A 24148-nucleotide genomic window follows, 5' to 3' on the forward strand; every position below is an offset into this window, starting at 1 on the left:
AAACCCACAAAAGCTTTGTTCAGCCATGCATTCAGTCAGTTAGTCATTGGTTCATGTAATGTGTTATTCATGCATTTATTCATTGTATTATTCTTATTCTTGCATTCATTCAGTTAGTCATGCATTCATTCATTGTATTATTCTTATTCATGCATTAATTCAGTTTGCCATGCATTCATTCAATGCATTATTCATGCATTCATTCAGTTTATAATGCATTCGTTCAATGCATTATTCATGCATTCATTCAATGCATTATTCATGCATGCATGCATTCATTCATTCAGTTAATTCAGTTAGACACTTAGTTAGCAACATTAAGTTGGATAATATACAATCAGCTGTTCATTAAAACACAAAAGTAACCAATTTAGGGTGATACAAGACAAGACAAGAGCAGTGGTCCCAACCTTTTTCAACTTGCGGCCCACACAACCAAACACATATGTTTGCGTGGCCCACTGCAAAAAAATTAACTGACCCCGCTATTGTAAAAGTTAATAATTTAGTAGTCAAAAGCTACATTGTTAACTGTTTTGGGGAACACATATATGCTAAATACATATAGGATGAATCTGAAACATATTTCCAAAAGAAAACCAATTAGAGCTTAATCAAAACGTTGTAACGTCTCTAGAACAGACAAAAGTAAATAATCACTATAGTAAGGGTGTAACAAAATTTATAGACTTATGGAAAAAAAACAATATAAATAAATAAATCCCGTGTCCAGGGACTTTTTTTTCTTTTTTTGTCATGCAATGTTCATAGAGCTTATTAATTGTAGCGGTGCCTCCGGTGTTGAAATAGATATGTTATACATCATACAGGTTCACACATACTCCATTTGCAGTGTGTATACAGTATGTGTACGCGGTGCAGAAGCAGCAGCAAGTTATTGTAACGCGAAAGCACATTAAAATAATGCACGAGCGCGAATCTCTCCGCTTGCACAAAGATTTACTTTGCTCTGTCACAAAACAAGACGTGCTTGCTCAGATACAGGCTGCTCTCACGTGGAGAGTGTGCGCACTTAAAACTTGTGTCCTCTCATTTAAACTGCGTCCTGTGCACTCACAATTCTCTCTATACTCATGTGCTAGATATAAATTTTTTTCGCACGTTTTTATCTCTAGCCTTTTACCGCATGTAGTGTGAACGCTCTGATCCGTTAACATGGGCTCGGAAAAAAGGCGCATCACAGACAGTGTGTGAACCTGGAGTTAGGCATATGCCCAGAGTCTGTTCTGTTAGGGCCGCAGAAAATCGTGCTATAAAGCAATTTAGATATCGCGATGCTCTAATCGTTATTTTATGGCGATTTCGATTAATCACACAGCCCTAGAATGGACGGGAAATAAACAGAAAATAACTTGGGCTGGCACCGCTCAGTAAAACGGGAAACGATCCAAGCAGAGCTCGGCAGCGGGTAGACAGTCAGCAGAGCAAGCAGTCAGGAGGAAACATGCTGAAAGCCATTCATGCATGTTTGAATTTGTTGTTCTGTAGCATATGCAGCAAAAAATCTAAGATAAATTGGTGGTTTATTCTTAAACCAATCAGCGAGCTCAAATAGTGGAAGTATAGTAACAGTTTAGAATTTATTTTTTGTTATTTAATTATATATATATATATATATATATATATATATATATATATATATATATATATATATATATGAAATGATGTTATGTTATGACTTAGACATTTTTACATATATTAACAATATTATTATTTATTTTAAAAAATAATTGGCGCCCACCTGCAATACCACCGCGACCCACAGGTTGAAAACCACTGGCCTAGAGATTACATTTTCATTTTCACATACTGCTGAGATTATAAAAGATTATATTCATAAATTCTAAAAATCTGTAAGCAATGCAGCGGACATCATTTATAGGTTTTACTAAAGCCACAATGTAATGGGCCTATAATCACAGTTTACAAATCCAGGGGGAAGTGACACAGGAAACTCCTTTAAATAGAGCTGCTTCAAATGACTAAAATAAAATGCTGAATCCCCTTATAATGTGGCATGGATATGACCTCAAACTGTATGGAAAAAAAGAATTAGAAAATTCGGTGTCCCGAATGCATCTCCTTATGAGGGAGAAAAAATGCAGCCCTATACATTACACTACACTATTCTCACATATTTAGGTTTTTAAATAAGACAACAAGCATTTCTTAAATACCCTCAGGATGGCCTGATGGCCAAGGTCCAGTGTGAGAGTTTCAGCCAGTGTTGCATTCTAGAGGGTTAAACACTAATTTTAAGTGATGTTTTTGAACATTGCTGCTGTGAATTTTGTTTATTTAAATGCATCACCATTATTTTTTTTTTATACAACTGAGGATGAGGATGTTGCATGAACGACTAGTGATTTTTTTATTTAATAATTTTTATTACAATTATTTAAATTAAATAATATTTTATTTGTATAAATAGTAATATTTTATTTATTTATTTAATTATTTTAAATGTGGAAAAAGTTAAAATGTTGGCAAGGCAAGTGCAAATCTGAACTACATGGGGTACAGTCTCAATGGGCCAGTAAAAGAAAAAAAAAATCCTTACTGTTAAGCTTATAAAACACTGATGTCCTGAAAATGTTTTCACGAATAAAGATCATTCTGTCTCCTCTACTACATATAGATTAAGCCACTCATATTTTCACACTTACCAAAGCAGCAGCAGTGAGCTGTTAATATGTCATGTTTAAGAGGAAGTGACATTTCATCACACCTTCTGAAAAACAGTTTGCCCTTGAAAACTAGATTCTGACGGTCATAAAACTACATGCTCGATTTGAACGATTTGTCTCTTTATTAAATGTACTATGAATCTCAAAATAGGTATTCATAATCTCCTTACTATATGAACAATATATGAACCATCCTGATTATTAACAAATTCCTCATCCACAATACAACAAACGCTTAAAGGTCCCGTTTTTCGTGCTTTTTTTGAAGCTTTGATTGTGTTTACAGTGTGCAATATAACGTGTTCATGTTTCGCGTGTAAAAAAAAACACAGTATTTTTCACACAATTCACCTATCTGTATACCACTGTTTTCATTGTCATATAAACGGGCTGATGACTTTCTTGTTCTATGAAGTCCCTCCTTCAGAAATACGTAACGAGTTCTGATTGTGCCAGAGGTTCCTGTGTTGTGATTCGACAGCAGCTGAGCGCGCGCTGCCCTCCTGGTAACGTGATTGGACTAGCTTTGAGAAACAAGTGGGCAGGAGCATGTGCTGGAGATTTACTTATAATCACAGGAGCGTTTTTACTGAGTAGATGCGCATGAAAATCGCTTTTGTTTTTTTGCACAGCCCTACCATCTAGTTAACAAAGCTAAACAGCGTTGCCCTTTGTGTAATAAGTTACAGAAACTGTTAAACGCACCAACTTAATAAAATACACTTACCGGTTGTGGTCCATAAACAACGCCTTCTCCAGACAAAGAGGGAACTGCTCCATCTTTCAAGAATACTCTTTGTGTGAATCCGGCATTAAACTGATTGAGATTGAGGAAGCTGTCCTCAGCAAGCTGTTCTCAGCAAAATGTGCTGCACATAGTTTTACATGTGGATTATAATTTTCGGGAACAATATATATATAGAGATTAAGCATTAATCTCTAAATACAGCGTCCCTGGGAAGGCCAAACAAAGATGATTGGACTCCGAGATGAAAATAACAGCGTTTCAACGACATGGCGACAAACATAAACACAGCTCTTCCTCTTCTCCGTCGGAGCGCAACAAGACCACGCCCCCCTTTTTGTGAATTTGTGTGGGCGTAGGTTAGTCAAAATACTGTTTTAGTGACGTCATTACTACAGGAACTAGAGGGATGTAGTCCAAACGGGTCGTTTTTTAACACACTTACACACTAACTAAAGTTTAAAATATGGGATCATGAAGAACGGGACCTTTAAGACATATCAAAGTGATGATGAATGGTTTCTTTCCTGTCGAACTAGTTGCAGAGCTAAAAAAAAAAAACCTTCAAGCTGGGAAAGACCCAGAGAAACACGCCCGGCTCTGAGATGTGACACCGGGAGGCCATGGAGCTGCTGACAACAAGACTGCAATAACTCAGAGTAAATTAGAGGACAGATAGAGCTACAAACAAGATAGGCAGATGAGTGAGGGATTTGGGTTCGTCTAGCCATATGAATTTCCAAAAAGGGATGTGCAAATCTACAAATTTTTCCAATTGACTAGTCAGTGCGTTGTCTGTACCACTTGTTGTTTTTAAAGCTCTTTTATGAGAGCAGGACAATGACTGCACTAAAAACGGAAATGTTTTTTCTTAGCAATTTTGAAAAGGTAAGCATAGAGATGATAACTTTGTCAAAACTGTTTACAAGGACCTGTGAAAACAACTAAAAACACTATATTATGCATGCCAGGCCAGTAGTGGGTGATGACACTTTACCTGCGCACATACACATTCCTATACGACTAAACTTGTAATATGTATGCACATGATGTCCGTTTTCACAAATTCACATTTTTATGATTTACATGGCAACGATAAAAGTATCGTTTTCAACAAAGTATTGTTATTGCACTTTTCTTTTTTCAGGCCCCCAAAACTGAAAAAAAGTTTTCCATTTGTAGTTGAAAATGTTGTGTTTTTGTTAATATTTTCAAATTGAATTTAATTTGATATATTCTGTTTTCATTTTTAGTTTTAAGTTTTAGCAATTATGTATTTTTGTACCGTATTTTTCGGACTATAAGTCGCATCTGAGTATAAGTCGCATCAGTCCAAAAATACGTCATGATGAGGAAAAAAAACATAAGTCCATATATATATACATATATAAAATTAAAAGAAACAAACATTTGAAAAATATCTATGGAATGATATTCCGGACTTTTTTCAAAAGGAATTGCAAATTGTATTTGCAATTGCGTTTTCAATTTGTGGACGCATAAAATGTGACAATCCAAACGCAAATGCAAATCGCGCATTACCATTTTCATTTTCGTTTAAGCGAACGCACAGTGTCTGCCAAATTTAAAATGGAAATGCAAAGTCCGTTTGCAATTGTGTTTCCCATATCTTACGAGCTATGAGCCTGTCATATTTAAATAGCAATATTGATTACCACATTTGCCTTTTCAATCTCTCTGCACTGTGCATGTAAACTGCCAAAACTCAAATGGAATCGCAATACCTTTTGCATTTGAATTTCCAACGTCTACACGGAAACCTGTCAATCAAGTGAAAAGGGTGGGGCCATTTTATTGGGCGTGTTTGCATTAGGAAGTGACGTCACTCACAGTCGACGGTAATAAATAATTATTAATTAATTAGAGCAGACTTTGTCATCTAAATACTTAATAACCAATAGGGTAAAGGATGTGTCTTAAAAATTACTTCATCTTTTCTATCCTGTGAAGCTTTACTTAAAAAAGATGTTTCCTGATATTGATACTTTATGTTCTTTTTGGGGTGCTGAACACGAATCCATTTCTCATCTCTTCTGGGAATGCACATATACTAGTCTGTTCTCGAAGAATTTTTGTATCTTCGATCATACTAAAATGTACCATGTTTTACTATGGTAAATATGAGTTATCGATAGTGTTTATAATTAAACCACAGTAGTCACAAATGTACAGTTGTCTGAGACGTTATGAAATGTTCTTTAACATCATGAACCATAAAATGTAGTCAGTGGTCTGCTATGGTTTATTTTCATAATAGGTAAACACAGGTCACAAGTTAACACGGTCACATTTCCTTGATTCAGCAGCAGCACAATGTGACGGCGAGAGTCCTGTCTTTCATTCGAGAGATCTGGAGCTGATTCGGTGTAGATCGGTAGCTCGGTGGTTAGTGACTCATCTCGCGGCATGGTGCTCCGTCTTTTAGCACGTGTTCGAAACCCGCGCCATCACAGATGTACTTTATTTTTTTGTTTATCCTACTTACTTCTGCCGCGAAACGGGCGATCATACTAATAATAGGGCTGCAACGATTCGTCGACAAAAATCGATAATAGAAATAGTCGACAATGAATGTCATTGTCGAAGTTGTCGCCAGACATGTTTTTTCCGACCGAGTGAGGCATCTCTCTTCATTACAATCTCTGCCGAGAGTCGCACATGCGCATTAGCTTCTCTGCTGAGCGATAACATACAGAAATGGCGGCGTCCAACGCAGCAGCTGCGCGTACCAAAACATCTAAAGTTTGGGAGCATTTTAGCCTGGATACGGCGAATAAAAAGATTACCTGCATGGTTTGCAAAGCAGTCCTTGCGTATCACGGCAGCACCTCGGTGATGCATGAACATTTAAAGAGAAAGCACGTCGGACAGTTGAATGAAACCGGAGTTTGACTCGCCTCGGTCAGATTTAAATAACATGGAAGCCAATACGTTTTGTTTTGGATGTACATTGTACATTTGTGACCCTGGATCACAAAACCAGTCTTATGTGTAATTTTTTTAAAATTGAGATTTATACATCATCTGAAAGCTGAATACATAATCTTTCCATTGATATATTGTTTGTTATGATAGGATAATATCTGCTCCCAGAAGAGTGCAAGTCTCACACGAGACCATGTGGATATGCTGACTTTCCTTAATATGAATAAACTGAACGACATAGCCTCAGCCTCATGTTGATTTTAAACTTGGTCTGTCCACCATGACAAGTTTGTGTCCAGGTAGTATCACACTGTCCATGTTTACAACTTAAATTCAGACGACTCTGAGAGCTTATTTTAAAACCGTTAGATTTCATAATGTTGATAAAAGTTGTAAAGTTCTTTTGCAACAGATTGACCACTGAATGTATCTCACAAAATGCACTTAATATTTTTGTTTACTGTTTTATTGCTGCTAATGTGCCTGCCCCTGGTTTACAGGAAGAAAATGTTTACTTGATTTTAATTTAATTTTTTCTTATAAAACAAATGTGCCTGTCCTTTATAAAAATGATAGAGTTTCTTTATTTATGCATTTATGTCTATACTGACCGAGCGCTGTGCCTAATTGGTTTTAGACAGGGCATTTTTATTTACTTTTAGTATGAATCGACCTATCAGCAGCAAAGTTCAATAAAATATGCATTTTTCATTGAAGTACCCCCTTCTTTCTTGTGTTTACTATCATTTTCCACAGAATTAAAGCAATCTCATGCTAAATTTGAGAAAAAATTTATAATTATTCGATTAGTCGACTAATCGTTTCAATAGTCGGTGACTAGTCGACTATTAAAATAGTCGTTAGTTGCAGCCCTAACTAATAACTTGTAATCTTTACAAGAATATCTGAAGCATGCAATGAGCAAGTCTGCGTTTATTAAACACTTAATATCATGTCAGTTTGTACTTTCAGAATTGCCGAGTCTGCTGCCGTTGTTCCAGCACATCTGCAGCAGAGACCTGTCCTGAACCAGGAAGTTCGTCACCAGATAACACGGTAACCAGTTAAACCGTAACACCTGGAAGATTAGGCAAATAGACGCTGATTTCGGACATGCATCCTCGGTAGTTCAGACTTTGTGCGTTCGACTCGGGAGTGTGATGTCTGTGAGGACGCAGGTCCGGTAATTCTGCAAACAGCAGCGTACATGATAACTTCAGTCAGCTCGCCTTGACTACTGCAATTTTCCTCACTGTATATTTACAATAAAACAAAAAAGGATATGAAATACCTCTGCCTCCTTTCATTTTTCATTTAAACATAATAATAGCAGCAGAAATGTACTTAGTTCAGGAAAATGTGTATATATACACAGTCATTACAAATTAAACTAAATATTATATCAATTGCCTCTTATTACCGTCGACTGTGAGTGACGTCACTTCCCAATGCAAACAAGCCCAATAAAATGGCCCCACCCCTGACACTTGATTGACAGGTTTCCGTGTAGACGTTGGAAATTCAAATGCAAAAGGAATTGCGATTCCATTTGAGTTTTGGCAGTTTACATGCACAGTGCAGAGAGAGTGAAAAGGCAAATGTGGTAATTAATATTGCTATTTAAATATGACAGGCTCATAGCTCGTAAGATATGGGAAACACAATTGCAAACGGACTTTGCATTTCCATTTTAAATTTGGCATACACTGTGCGTTCGCTTAAACGAAAATGCAAACGGTAATGTGCGATTTTCATTTGGATTATGTCACATTTTATGCGTCCACAAATTGAAAACGCAATTGCAAATACAATTTGCAATTCCTTTTGAATAAAGTCCGGAATATCATTCCATATATATCAGTCTGTGTGTAATGAATGAATATAATATACAAGTTTCAATTTTTGAATGGAATTAGTGAAATAAATACATTTTTTGATGATATTCTAATTATATGACCAGCACCTGTATATAAACACTCATACTTCATCAATCCTGCGTTACCACATAATTAGTGAGCAGTGAGGCGATAAAATGAGAGATTATTAGCCAATCATAATCAAGTAGTTATTTTTTCTAAAGTTTCTTATAGAAAGTGTGCATTGGAAAACATCACATTTAGCAAATATACAAGTTCACTTTTTAAAATGCAGCGCTTTTATAATTTGTCTGTTTCTCTTCTACTCTGAGCTCACATACTTCATATTACATCCAAGTTCCCAATAAAGCTGTTCCCATTTAGTGTAGAGTTCAGTCTAAGCTAACAGACTAAGATGCAGCTTGCGACTAACAGCCTTATTTTTCATGGTGAAGTGTTTGATCATTTCTGTATATCCAATTTCTTTGTGATATTTTTGTGACTTTTTGGTTAGAACACAATAGCAACACCGGAGTGTTTCCTCACTCCAAATTCAAACATAGTCAAGACATAAAAGCTGGGGGTCTCACTGCACCAGACTGGATCTCCCCACACGTCACCCACTCTGCAAGCTCACCACATTGTACATATGAGAGGCAGACTGAAAGAAAGAGAGAGCCAGAATGGGTATCGTGCATAGTCTAAAGAGTGAGATCAAGTCAGAAGGCAAAAACTAGGGCTGTCAGAACACTGCACAGACAAATGGCATATAATAAGATATATCATAAAAAAAATAAAAATAAAATAAAAAGTAAAAATCCTCAGAAATATAAAACCGAGTGTGCATGTGGGGGCAGTAAGTGAGTGAATGGGAAGTGACTCAGTAAGCGTGGAAGTGTGAGTGCAGAACTCTTCAACAGCGTCCGACGGCTCCCACCTGCTGTCACCCCAGCAGCGCTAGACACAGACACACGTACCTCACCTCGTTGACCTCTGCGATCCCTGCTGACATCAAAACAGCAGTACAACCAAACAGTACTGAATAAAATCTCTGCATAGCGACAGTTGTTCAACTACAACAAACTATTGCCAAACTGTCATATTTAAGACAGAACACACAAGAAAATTGATTTATGACTAATTTTTTTCAGGTGATATAGCATAAGCTATTAAAACAGGACAATCTTTAAAGGTCCCGTTCTTCGTGATCCCATGTTTTAAACTTTAGTTAGTGTGTAACGTTGTTGTTAGAGTATAAATAATATCTGTAAAATTCTAAAGCTCAATGCTAAGCGAGATATTTTATTTAACAGAATTCGCCTACAAAAAACAACTCATTTGGACTACAGCCCTCTAGTTCCTGCAGTAATGACGTCACTAAAACAGTTTTTTGACTAACCTCCGCCCACAGGAATACACTAAAAGGGGGACGTGGTCTTGTTGCGCTCCGACGGAGAAGAGGAAGAGTTGCGTTTGTCGCCATGTCGTAGAAACGCTGTTATTTTCATCTCGGAGTCCAATCACCTTTGTTTGGGCTTCCCAGGGACGCTGTACTTGGAGATTAATGGTTACAATTTATATTTAACTCGGTTCCCGAAAAGCTTGCTGAGGACAGCTTCCTTAATCTCAATCAGTTTAATGCCGGATTTGGCAAAAAAAAAAAAATCGAATGCGATTTCATGCGCATCTCGTCAGTAAAAACGCTCCTGTGATTATAAGTACATCTCCAGCACATGCTCCTGCCCACTTGCTTCTCAAAACTAGTCCAATCACGTTTCCAGGAGGGCAGCGCGCGCTCAGCTGCTGTCGAATCACAACACAGGAACCGCTGGCACAATCAGAACTCGTTACGTATTTCTGAAGGAGGGACTTCATAGAACAAGAAAGTCATCAGCCCGTTTATATGACAATGAAAACAGCGGTATACAGATAGGTGAATTGTGTGAAAAATACTGTGTTTTTTTTACACGCGAAACATGAACACGTTATATTGCACACTGTAAACACAATCAAAGCTTCAAAAAAAAACACGAAAAACAGGACCTTTAACATTTAAATGACTTGATTATTTGAAATGCAAATGCATAACATGAGAATGTCAGTTTGAGCTATATTTTCCAGAAACAAACAGGCTGTAAGAGGCAGGACTCGTGTAAAACCTCTGATCATACTTCTAATGAGACATATATTCAGAAGAAAGAGAAAAACAGCTTCAAAATGGAACAAACAGGGACATCACTTCCTCTTCATGGTGTCAAATATCAATAAAATGTTCAAATTCTGCCATTTTTAATTTCTAGTTAACAAATTTGGTTAATAAGACATTTCTTAACAACAAGATCTGCATTACTTCCAGCTGTCAGTATCACTGATCCTTAGAAATCATTCTAATATACACTTTTGACCTGCATTCATAGTCCATTAGTACACTGTATCCTGAGATACCAGATCCTGAGAAATATGAATGTCCAAAGAGGCTATACATCTTTTTGTTATTTGTAATATGCCATAGAAACAGCACCAACAATTAACATGGACCAAACTAATATAGAAAACAGGATAACCAAGCAATATTGATCTCTATAAATTGCAATCAAAGACAGAAAAATAACACAGCATGACACATGAGCAATTTTATAAGCAAGATACTTTACATTCAGTCCCTCATCTGAATCCTCCATTTAGCCTGGGACGTCCTCTCCAGTTTTCACAGAATGACACCACACAATGACCTCGAGTAATTCAACTGCTCATTAACACTTTCAGAGCTTATTCTTGTAGTATCTACTCGAGTGCATTTCAGCTGACCAAGACAAAGATCAAATTCTCTTACAGTCAAAAATAGGTCTTTCCAAAGACAATTAAGGGATAAATGCTAAGCTACTTAAAGCTTAAAAGGTAAGCCAAGGAAACATTAACTCTACTCAAAAAGAAAAAAAAACTTCTAGGTACAATAATAAAATATTTAATTCATAAACTGTCATTTCATTACATCCATTTAATTTGTATCAAAACGTTCAGTTTAATTATTCCAAACATGTAATATACAAGTTAAGACAAACTCTTTGTCAACAGAACTCTAAAGACCCATTAAGAAGCTATGGAGGTCTTACATAAGATAAAAGTTCATAAAAGTTCCAAAAAGTTAAGTGCTAACAGCAAGTTTTTGCTGCTATAATTGTAGAGAAATATTTAAAGCACAGCTGCTGCACACAAACCTGCAAGAGAACTCAAATGAACCCAGCCAGAGCCCTGAGAGAGAAACTCTCTCACAAATCACACAATCCCAGGACATGGTGAGCTCTGATGGTAATCTGTAATGATAACATCTGTGCAGGTTACAACTATTGCAGGAATCTGTCCAATAAACACATTAACTAAAAATAGAATAGTAGGAGTTTGTTAAAACAGGTTGATTTACTCAGTTATGAATCAAGGAGGGTGATAATGACAAGAGTTTGATTTACTGTGTAAACATACTCGAACTGAAAACCACCCATGCACATGATTTGTATAGTGTTCAACGAAAATGTGATGTGGGGAAAGACAGAGGAGAAGAATAGTTGAATAAAGTCATTCTTTTTTTCTTCTCATACAAAATGTATTCTCATTGCTTCATAACGTTGCGGTTGAACCACCGATGGCAGATGTACTATTCGACAATGCTTTTCATACTTTTCTGGACCTTGATTTTGGGGTGGAATATCTCTTTAAGTACTATATAAATAAACGTGACGTGACTAGACTTCAGTACTGGAGTACTGAACTGCGAAGCTTGAGCAAATGCAAATCGCTGTAATCAGATGCATTCTTAACTGCTGCTTTCACACCGCAGTCAGTTTTTGTTGTGTTTATTTCTTTATTAAAAGAAAAGTGCACAGCACTTCTTCTGTTGAATTGCATCCAGGAGGGCTTAATTACAGTATTGCGCTACAGTGCCACACTGGTCAAACAACAGTATTGCAGGCTCGTACATTAGGTCATACGAGATCAAATGACTGCTTGACAAAAAATATTTGTTGATAGTTGTTGTAGGCTAAACGTTTCAGCCCTACTTTTGATAGCTGATGCCAGTGCTGACAGCCGATTTAAAGCCGATATATATGATATCACACCACCTATTTGAAAAGAAAACATGCTGCAATAAATTATAAAATATTTATAAAATTACAAATAAATAATTTCAAAATTAATCAATACAGAAACAAATTGAACTTAAAAAAATAAACCTGTAACAAACAGATATTTTCTAATCCGATTATAGTATTTTTCACAAATAAAGAAACTGTTAAAACATAAAATAAAAATGAAGATTGTAATGATAAAAACTCCATAATCATCGGGAAGAAGGAGGCGGGAACCGGCGGACAATCAAATGAAACTTTAATAATACAAAATAAACACAAAACAGCGCGTCAGCCCCTCACGGCGACTGACGCGCACAAAATAAAAACACAACTAAAAGCCCAGGCCTGGTCCTCTCTCGTCCTTCACTGTCGTCGCTCCAGTTTTATATTCTTCCATCTCCTACGTGGGACTCGAGACCGGCAGTGGGTCGCATGTGCCACTGATTTCCCAATCATTGCCGGCCACCCTCCTTGTTCCCACGTCCCTCGGCCCCGCCCCACTCGCCACAAAGATATATTATGATATAAGACCAGCTAATACTTATTTTAAATAACATTCTCAGTGCTGTCAAAATAAAATTCCTGCATCATTTATCAGCCGATGCCAATAATTAAAAGTGTCAAATAAATAAGCCTACCACTACAAGCCCACATTTCCACTGTCTTTCTATGGTTGAAATCAGGGGCACTTGAAAACATATTTTAAGTTTAGTCACATCCACCAGTCACATAAAACTGACAGTGTGCTGCTCTCTGCAAACCTTTCTTATTCTGTTCTTCAAAGAGAAGCTCTCAAAAAGGGCAAACCACTCAGTAAAAAGCAAACCAATAAAAGGGGGAAGAGTAAAATACATACTAAAAACACTTACACTGAACACCATAAGACATTCTTGTTAAAACAATATGCATGTGCAAAACCAAGCACTGGATTTTAAATGTCAAGAGAGGACGCCTGAGTTTTTTTATTTTTTTATTTATTTTTATTTTTTTAAATCAAACCACAAATTCAACTCATGACTCCCAAGGTTGCTAAATCAGTACTGGAGATGGTCACTAGTTAATAGCCCATATGAGAACATCGGAAAGCTTGAAAGTTCCAAGCATGCAAGGCTTTAAAATTGACCGCTGGGCCTTGTCTTCAGGTGGAGGGCTGGTAGTGGCTATGCATTTACAGCAGCACAGATAATAACCATAATTTTAGCATAATTCAAGTGCATGCCTGTAAGTGTTCAGACAATGCAAGTGCTCCGCATTCAGCAAGCACCCTCTTTATGTGCAAACCTGTAATAATAACCGGTGAATTATAAATGACTCTTTGATGCAGGTCTGTGCTTAAACACACTGAAATACATTCTGGTAACTGATAAAATCAGTAGACTATGATCTCAGTATGCTAATTTCTTTCAGAACTTCCAGATGGCTGGGACTTGAAAACACTTCAGCATTATGTTATGGTGATGAGTGATCATAAGTGGCATTGAATGATAAACAGCTTTACATTTTAAGCACCTTTTACGAATTTCACCCACTTAAGGGTACTCCGATCACATTAAGGTAAGAACAATCTGGAATTAATCTAATCACAGTTCTAGAGACACACATTTGTGCCCGACTGAAATGGGAGCCCTCATCCTTACATACCGTTTATAGAATTAAGGTGACAGAAAGTAATGTTGTCCTATATACAGAAGCACACAGAATCACACTAAATAAATGTCTGTATCAACAGTTAACTGAAGATGATTCCCATCATGAACTTACAATAGCCTTGATTAATGCTTGCATCTTACAAAATTCACTTTTTTATTATTTTTAATTCTATTCCAAAGCATAAGGCAGCTCCTGCTGATTTCATGCTCTCAAATGTGCAGCCAACAAATACGGTCAAATTTTTTTCCCAGTTCCTTCTCACAGCCATTCAAGAAGAGTTTTGATCCTCTCTCAAACCACACTGTAAAACCCAACTTGTTTCAATTGAGGAAACCGGTTACCTCAATTCAATTAAGTTTAGAAACCATCAGTTATGAGTACTGTGAACTAATATCATTCATCACAAAGAAAATTTCCTTAAATGCAATTTTACTTCATTCAATTATTTTTTTTATAACTGAAACTTAATTTTATAACACTGACTCATCTCTACTAGATAGCAGAATATAGCTATTAATCAAGCTAAAGCACACATGTGCTAATATAACAAGAGAATACATCAACAAGTACCAATACTACTCACAAAGTAATGTAGAGGTAGTCTTAACATTCTCCACTTAACCAAAGGCTCAACTTGAATACCTGTATAGTTTTGTAATCTATACAGATCTAGTGAACTGACACTCCGATCATTGACACTCCAAATTGAGATTGTAGATAGAGTATCAATGGTCCATTTGAGAGACAGGTGGAGGTAATGCACTTATGAGTCTGCCATCCGCCATAAAGCAATATGAAGAAGATGCCTCACGCCCTGCTGTTGAGAACACGCTCAGAAGGACGCACTCAGGAGAGTTCTAGCAGTTTGGACATTGCGTGAATCAGAGGTAAAAAATACAATATATAAATACGGTTCAGTTTCATGCACAGACCGATTGTTTTGTGTCTTTACACATCAATGTATCATCACAAGCCGCAGGGTTTAATTTGGTTTTGAATTTAGTTTTATTGTATGTTTTAGCCATGATTCCCATCCACTTAGATTAGAAGACTGACAGACTGCAACAGTTTGACTTAATATCAGTTTGTGTTCTACTGAAGAAACAAAGTCACCTACATCTTGGATGCCCTGGGGGTAAGCAGATAAACATAATTTTCATTTTTGGTTGAACTATCCCTTTAATATAATAAATTATTGAGTTCACATAACTATTAAGTGCAATGAACTTTCAGTAATATTCGAGTAAAATGAACTCATTTAATAAACTTGACTGTTAAGTTTGACAGTGTGCTATTTTTCTTAATCTGAAAGAGGCTGACAGTCCTAACACAAGTGATTGACAGCAAAGATCTGCAAATATGCATGTTAAAGATGTTATTGGACAACCAGTTGATGACTGCTCCTTTGTTCACAGCATGTATCAACCGCTTTCAATTCAATTACTTTATGAGTCCTGAAGTCTTGAGGGAGTCAGTTTCTTATAAAATGCGGTTGTGTAACTCTTTCCTATACTGACAACTCCTAAATATTTAAGCTAAATCTCTAAATAACAGCCTAATCTGTGCACACTGCATAGAGTGATAACCTTTTACGGCTTTATTTCTTATCAAAGTATTCATACTGGGTTAGTAGTTAAGAGGTTTAATACTATTAAGTAGAAAAAAAAATCATAATAATCTGTATGTTAATCATACTCTGGACAAACAGCACGGAGAACATTGCAAACAGATATATGGATGTCTTACCTTTGTGCTAACGATACATAAACAGTCCATTCTTCAGAGTGCGACCTCTCAGCATCTCATTCCAGCTGCTCTAATCCTGTCGCTAAAATATGCGAATGTATGCATGAAAGCATTGCTCGTGCGACAGGAACTTACTCTCAGTTGAGCAAACAACGTACGCATCCACATACTCAAAGAAGTCAAGTCTGCATCACCTCATGTTTCCTTTCCACGGCAGTGTGTCGGGGATGCTGAGGAGGAGGACGCCTGCACTCATATTGACGCGCGTTCAGAGTTGATAGGAGCCCCACAGGGAGACCAACCAACATAATGTGCTCCCCTCACCTCTGAACGCGCGCACTCCAACAGCACGTCACTATGTGGGTTAAAACGCCTCTGCCCTGCAGTTTCAACATCAACCATTGGACTTTACGTTTTGAAACAAAAAATAAATAAAATCTTTGCAATGTTCCAACTTCGTAAACAGGGTCCTTAAAATTCCACACACAAATCACAATGACGGTGATAAGCAAACAACAAGACATAAGAGATGAACAGATTAATCAAATAATCAGGATTGTTTTTTATTGTGTTATGCTGAGATAGTGTATGTGTTTTTTTCCCCCCAATTAAACATATGAACCTTTAAAAAAAAACTAAAATACTAAGTATACCAACACAGAGAGAGAGAGAGAGAGAGAGAGAGAGAGAGAGAGAGAGAGAGAGAGAGAGAAACTTTTTTTTTTTAATATGGTTCTGTAATATCAAGAAAGCTATAGTAAAATCCTGAAGTGTTAGTAATATAAATACAATGTATTAGGCATGTTATACTATTTCATTAAACTCTGAAATATTTTTCTGATCATTAAATATTTTTCTAGGCATGTTATTCCCAATTCCGGTTTTATGCTTTCAAAATCAGAGTGGAGAAACAAGAAGTTTGAAAATAAATAAAACACCACAAAGCTACATCCTCTGTGCCAGTGGAGACATTCTAACACTCATCTGATTCATTTGAGACTCAATAGAAATAAGAGTTTTATGCATTGTTAAAACACTTTCTATTCATGGCACATCAGTTCCAATCCCAACAGAAGGAAAATCTGCCCACACTCTAGAATGTGAACAACAATATAAATGAAAAATGCATGACCAAAACTTATTGGATTTAAAAATATATTATCAAATAAGAGAACTCTTAAAATTCTGCATTTAGTGTCTCAGAACTCCAGTGTACTATTTTGGAGTAACACATTTAAATCAGTCAGAGGTTTAACACTTCACACGCTCAGCATCATCAACTTTAAATTACATCCTCAGTTATCTTTCAAGCTCAAGTTTAACGAGTACTGGATGTCCTGAAGTAGGTTCACCAGAGCGGAGTCATTATCATGACTTCTGAAACTGACATTATGACATGACAAAAGAGTGTCTCTGAATTAGGGTTGTGCCGATAGACGATTGTATCGTGTATCGACGATAGTCAGAGATATCGAAATAAGCAGATTTCTCTGTCGATAATATCAAGACGATATTAGGCTCATTCTCCTATTAATGTATTAGATAATAATAATAATAACTATTATTTTTATTAGGCTGCTTATTATAATTCAGCTATCAAACTGCCCAGCTATTTCACTTCATCACCGCATTTCACACTCACACACTGCGAGCGCAGGAGGATTAGAGCCGGTAGTCGCAGTTGTCCGCTTTGACTCGGATAACTCGTTAAATCCATAAAATGAAAGAGATAGAAAAGGAGTTGGTGTCCCACACATTTAATGGCTGCTACACGGCATCGCACTCTTCTCAAACATGAGAGATTAACTCTTTCTTGGCGTTACAAATAAAGTAAAGACAAAATATTAACAAGGCGGCAGAGCGAATTTATCATCCATAGTGGTTCTCACGTAGTCCTTCTCTTAAAGACTGATCACTTAACTTATAACACTCACTATGTGGTGATGACGTAGAGCAGGGATAGGTAACTCCGGTCCTGGAGGGCCACTATCCTGCAGAGTTTAGCTTCAGCCCTCATAAAAACTCAGCTGCCTGTATCTATCTAGTAATTCCGAAAACACTGATTGCCTTGTTCAGGTGTGTTTAATTAGGGTTGGAGCTAAACTCTGCAGGATAGTGGCCCTCCAGGACCGGAGTTGCCTATCCCTGACGTAGAGAGACTATGTGAGAACCACTATGGATGGTTAGTTCACTCTGCCGCCTTATTATTTTCATGCACTCCAAACTATAATGTGATTCATGCAAAATACATAGTTTTGGCCGTTACTAAGTCTCCATCCACAAACAGACGTACATCGTCTGCAGGTATAAGGTATTTCATTGCACTTTAACAAGTAATCTGAACGGCCTATATATATGCAATATATTAAACGAGCCCTCACTAACTGAGTTTAATGCCACAGTTATGTTAGAATGCATCTCTTGTTTTGGTGGCGGTGTGTCAGTCTCGTCATGAGGTGCGCGGTCCGGAGCGCTGTATGACTGATGCATCAATTCAATTCAACTTACTCCAAACATATGAACTTACCTGTTTTAAATACTTTATATTTAACGTGTTCATTTATGCCCAATATTAGTGTTAAACTGCTGGACTTTAAATTAAATTTACTATTGATTTTCACCGTTGACTGATTTTGCAGAACATTTAGACTGATAACTTCCCTGCGCAGATGAGGCAGATTTGTCACAGGAAGCGTGATATGACAGTTGCGTCTGACTATATATGAACTAGCTGTTTTAAATACAGTATTTTTATATTTAACGTTAGTTTATCAGTATGTTTGAAAGTATATTTTTTCGATTATTGGTGATTCCACAGGCTCTCTTTCGTGCACCTGCGTGGTTTAAAACACCAAATAGTTCTGCTATGACAAGAACAAAGAGTCTCTCTCTTGCTCCACCCAGGCACGATAATATTGTGTATCGTCGATCTCACGGGCTGACGATATGACGATTTGAAAAATAACCATATCGCCCAACACTACTCTGCCCATGAAAATAGTTCCTACGTACGCAAAGGAGTAGTAGCCATTGTGTGTTTTTAAGCTAGTTTCTTTTCAGAATTAATCTGTTTTAGAATGAATCACTGCATGAAAAATAATTGCTTGAGCAAGAATAAAACCGCACCAACAATTGTCATAAACACCAGCAATTATTCCAAAATACAATGACAACCTGCATACAGCAAAGATGCACCGCTGAGAGGTATATACATCAATGTTCTGCTTACCTCTATGCTTTGGGCATGGACGCTGGGCACAGTTTCTGTTGGTCCAGTGGTACTGGGAAGGCCAGTGAGATTCCATTCATTAACTGGAGGAAACAGTTCTCTGGTTTGAAGGCTTGACGACTCTATGGGCTTATTCTCATTATCCTGGAGGCTCACTTCATAAAATTCCTGGATATCTGAAATAATTACGAGGTTGATTAGTGAAATACATGTTATTAGGAAGCCACCAACAGAAATATAATCCCTAAAAATGTCAAAATCAACGATTCAAACTTTTATGAAAATGCAGATTTCACATAATTTCTGCTTTGATGCCTTACTAGAACAAATTTAAACCCATTTTGCAGATACTCATTTACATGGCCAAGTGCAAATGGATAACAATGAGATCCATCAAAAACATGAGCAGGTGTAAATACATTAATGATGTTTAATCTCAAAATTGCAACCTGTATATGTCATTAAGTCTTAACATTGCAAGACCGGAATTTGTTGTAGCCTGACACTTCTCTTAAGTAACAATGATAAAATTACTGATAAAATAAGTACTAGTGCAGCCAGAGTTAGATTTCAGATAAGCCAAGCCCAAATTGAATTCAGATAGCTTCAGTCTTACTCTCACGCTATCAATCACTACTACAAAGAGTCAGTGGCGTCATACTCGTTTTATGTGTGGTGTATGTGCATGTGTGTGTGTGTCTGGATGTAATCATTTATTCAAAAATACATTAAACACATACAAATGATGAATTAAACACATACAAATGATGAATTGAATACATGTGCTCCATTTTCAATTACAGTTCAGTTGTTTATTGCTCATGAGTCTTCAAGTCAAAAAGTCTAGCTATCGGTAATAGTCCTGTGGGGGTAACCAGATGGTTGCTGGTTGGTCCAATTGACCACTTAAGTAAGGCATGTTACTATGGGGTGATTGTCCTTACAATACAATATATTTTTTTACAAGTTGCTTTGGATAAATGCATCATGGATAAACAGTTACTGACTACTGCTACTAAATTTTACACCAAAAATAATGGCTGCACCAAAACAGCACTTCCTTGGATTCATGCAGAGTCCAGGCCAAACTAAATGTTGGGAGTTTAAATCATGGTAAAATAATGGTAGGGATGTACCGAGTTGTAATCGTTTGAGCACAGCAGAACATTTACTGAAGAGAGCAATTATGCATTTTAAATGCCTCTTAATTAGGTACTGAAAGACTTTAGTAAGTATGCACCACAGTGCTTTGATTTGTCCAGTGGGGGATATAAAGAGGTTCTAAATTGCAATAGGGTAGGCCATACTACACTCAAATCTGCTAAAATATGGCACAATGTACTATATTATTATGATGCATGTTGATTTTTTTTACAAGTGTTTTATTTGCATTTAGAATTTTGCACTTCATTGCATTGTGTTTTAGTTGATGGAAAAGTCTGCAATATTAATAGATAAATGTCCTGGCAGAAAATGAACAGTACATTTTCCATTTTTAATAGTAGGCCTACTGTAAAAAGTTTACTGTTATTCAAAAATATCACACCACATACTTTTTGAAGATGCCTACTAACGTCAGTGCAAAGATCAGCCAGTATAAAACAAATAGACAAAAACATTTCAAGTTCTTTTTATAGCCATTTCTGGATATGTTATTTTGGCCTTTTTTAACAGTAAAAAAAAAAACTTAGCACCACCAATTTCCTCTTCCATTTTATCTTAATTGCATAAACTCCCAAAAGAGCCTGCTTAAAAGGGAAACTCAAAGCTTTTCCCTAAATTGACAAAAATTGACTTGAAATGATTGCATACAAAACACTATTTGGACTAAATTCCCAGCAAATACAAGCCAAGCCGATGGAAAAATAGGTCAAACAGATGAAACACTTCACAACTATACATAGAAATAAAAACGAACAGAACTTTCCAATCCTAAAACTTTGTAACTTTTTATATTGTATGTGTCTTTTAGGAATAAAAACGTAATATTTAAATTGCAATGTGCAAACACCTTTATTTGCAGTAGAATAATGGGGAAAACTGCTGTGATACATCATTGAAAATGCCAAACATGTCAAACGACGAAGTCAAACCTGTTCCACGATCTTAGCACAACAAGACACGTGTTAAGAAACTTCCTTGAGGAAAACCTGTTTGTTCTAGCACCAACTTACCTATAAGAGCCTGGAAGAGTGTACTCTGAAATATATTTATGACTCTCTCAATTGAATGTCTGAGATGAGGGTCTCCAGTCTGACTGAGTTTAGTTCGGTATTCCTCCAGAAGCTGCAATGCTCTCTGAGCATCTGAAAAACATATTATAAAAACCCTGCTGAGAAACACTGGCCAAACACAACAAAGTAAAAATACATATTTTAAAATATATTCATTATACATTATGTCCCATAACTTATATATTGAAATACTGGCTACACAGCATTTTGAATAATCACATTTAAAGCAACCTTACCTTTCTTTCTCACTGGCATGATCAAGACTCAAAGATTCAAAGTCCCACAACTGTTAAAGGGCGACTGCTGTAAACCATTGGAATGAATGACTGATCACTTTCACTTTCAGTCGCGTCACTTTGATTTCGTAGTGATCAACAATCACCGGTGATCGCTGATCGGGTCAGACTAACATGTGAAAGCTCGATATCAACAATCCTCCAATCCAATAAAACTGTTAGCGACCACTTCACTCATAACCCTGTCAGATGCGGGAGGACCCTGTGGATACTTTCATACAACTCTCAACTTTGACAAACTTTCTGCAGAACGAATGAAGGGAGTAAATCAGCAAAGCGCAGCAAAGCGCATTACAAAGATTTGGAAAAACTGGTTCTGAACTGTTGCGATGGAAGTGGCAGAATAGGCAGAAGTATTCATATTCCCTGCTGAAGTGCAGAGGTTCACTCGCAGACGGCACCCGTTCCTTCCTTGCCGGAGAGTCTTGGATCCGATCCGCACACGGCCGTAATCGAAACTTCTTCAGCGCACCACTTCCTCTTTCTTCGAGTGTGCCCGAAATTCCCAAACTTTCCTGCAAAATGGCGACCTTGATATGCAAACAGATCACATGATCTACTGATCTACTGCCTTCCCTCTGCGCTCAGAGGAGTCAGCGCTCAGGTTTCTTCACTCAGCTGCTGAGAGAAAGCAGCCGGTGAAATAGCTCTTTATTAAGTTTATCCTCACTTTAAGTAATGAAATCTGGAGAAATTATATAAGAACCACAGAACACCAATCTGGTTTAAAGTATATGAGCTTCCTGTGCTAGTAGGCCTACAGCAGAATATATGCCTATATGTTCGTTGTTTCAATTTATTTTAAACCCACAAAGCAATTATCTATATGAAGCATCTCATGATATCTGATCAAGACTCATAATCCATCAGCCTGCTTCTGTTGATGAAATAGCTCCGATTGAGGTTAATAGTCTCCTGAATGGCCAACTGGAATAATCAAAATCCTGCTTTACTTACTGATTGTCATAGGTCTATCACCCAGAAGTATAAAAATGAAAGACGAATTTGTCATTTTATTACACATCACTAAGTTCCATTTTTATGATTTGAGCGGAGATCCAAGAGTGCTGATATTTCGTGGACATTTTACAACTTTTTAATTTCTGGTTTTTCATTTTCATTAAACAAGAGAAAATAAATGCCATAACTGATTAATTGTTATTTGATATGAATAACTTTATAGAACTTTATAGTAGGCATAGGGACCCCAAAATAATAGGCCTATACAGTATTTGAATAAAATGTTCACATTTGCCTGCTTCAATGGAAAAACTTCACTAGTTACATATTGTATGCATTCATTCACCACTATTTAGTGTTTTGTGAAAATAATTAACATATCTTTTCTCTTTTTTTTCAGATTGAGGCAACTTGTCATACTGTTTTGCATTGTGGCATCCAATCTAAAGCATACTGTTCCAGCAAAGACAAAGTCTGGCTTTTGTTAGTTGTTTTGATGTTTGAATTGGCTTTTGTTAGTTGACTCTTGTGAAGGGTGGATGTCGAGTCACAGGGTGCTGTCACATTGCCACAGCTTGGGTGGGGTGAAGTCTTTTTTTAAACGCCCATTCGAGTCAGAGGTTATTTTCCACAGCATTTTAGACACAAATAAACTATGCTATGAATGACTGTATGAGCAGAAAATATTCACAGATTTACAATGATCCATTGATGAAAAATGTGTACAAATTGAAAGCCAACTGAATACTATGTCTGAGGAGTATTTCCACAGTTGTGACAGATACTTTTGCCGCCCACACAATTTGACAAGCCTTGACTTGTTGTAGTGTCTTGTTATGCCTATAATGAATGTGTTCTTAGTCTACAAATTCTACTATACTGTTTCTTAGAACCGGATTCCCTTAGACTGTATAACGGCCAACTTATTGTAATAATAACATAATTAATTTGATGTTATTAAGTACTTGAAACCCCAGTTCACCTCAAATATGCATGTTGAATTTCCTTTCAATTTTTTAATGATTTATAGGAAGTTACTTCTTGATTTCTTCTTGAAAAAAGCTCTCATACTTCGCTGACTTTTTACAATTACAGTTGCACACACCCTCTGCTTTCTTTGGGGGCGTGTTAAGTGAAGAGCTTTGAAATGGAATGCATGGCTGTAACCGGACCTGAGCACTTGTAACCCTTCATACTGAAGCTGGTACTGGGCTTTACATCACATGGACTGTCTAATAATAAAGAGCATTTTAAAACACTATATTCATCAAAGGTATGTATAAGATTCATACCTAGATCCAGAATATACATTTCAGACTACAGACCACCCACAGTCTGATCTCCAGACACATACTGCAAACAAAAATGTCAAGAGCTGTCTGATACTGCAAGATTTAATCTGATTGGCTGGTGCTACACAACTTCTGGGATTAGTTCAGCTGGAAACAGGGTTTACAAGGTTGATGCAATAAGTGCTTTTGAGGAATAACCCATTTCTGGATTTGGTATTCTCAGTTTCACTAAGTAATCTAGTTGCAAGTAAAGCATATATTCCAGAACAGATATTCTATTTCGTTTTTAGCATTTCTGTGAAACAATCTGGATTTATTACTTTTAGACAGACAGAACTGCTGAATCCAACTAACAAAAT

At 36.8% G+C, this 24148-nt stretch overlaps 1 protein-coding gene across 10 annotated transcripts in view; it reads right to left on the minus strand.

Moving 5' to 3' along the window:
* Positions 1-22061, minus strand: part of LOC132151860 (disks large homolog 1-like) — a 116449-nt gene extending 94388 nt beyond the window's left edge. For 5 of the 10 annotated variants that reach the window (XM_059560334.1, XM_059560333.1, XM_059560331.1 and 2 more), the window contains exons 1-3: positions 21478-22060; positions 21182-21313; positions 19008-19183 (exon numbers count right to left, since the gene is read on the minus strand). In XM_059560334.1, the coding sequence (XP_059416317.1) occupies positions 19008-19183; positions 21182-21313; positions 21478-21496 (327 nt within the window). In that variant the 5' untranslated portion in view covers positions 21497-22060. Of the gene's footprint in view, positions 1-19007; positions 19184-21181; positions 21314-21477 lie in introns of all 10 variants that reach the window. The other 5 variants (XM_059560328.1, XM_059560327.1, XM_059560336.1 and 2 more) reach the window with 3 other exon arrangements.
* Positions 22062-24148: the final 2087 nt, after the last annotated feature.

This window comes from Carassius carassius, chromosome 10 (genome assembly GCF_963082965.1).
Source record: "Carassius carassius chromosome 10, fCarCar2.1, whole genome shotgun sequence".
NCBI classification, from domain to species: domain Eukaryota; kingdom Metazoa; phylum Chordata; class Actinopteri; order Cypriniformes; family Cyprinidae; genus Carassius; species Carassius carassius.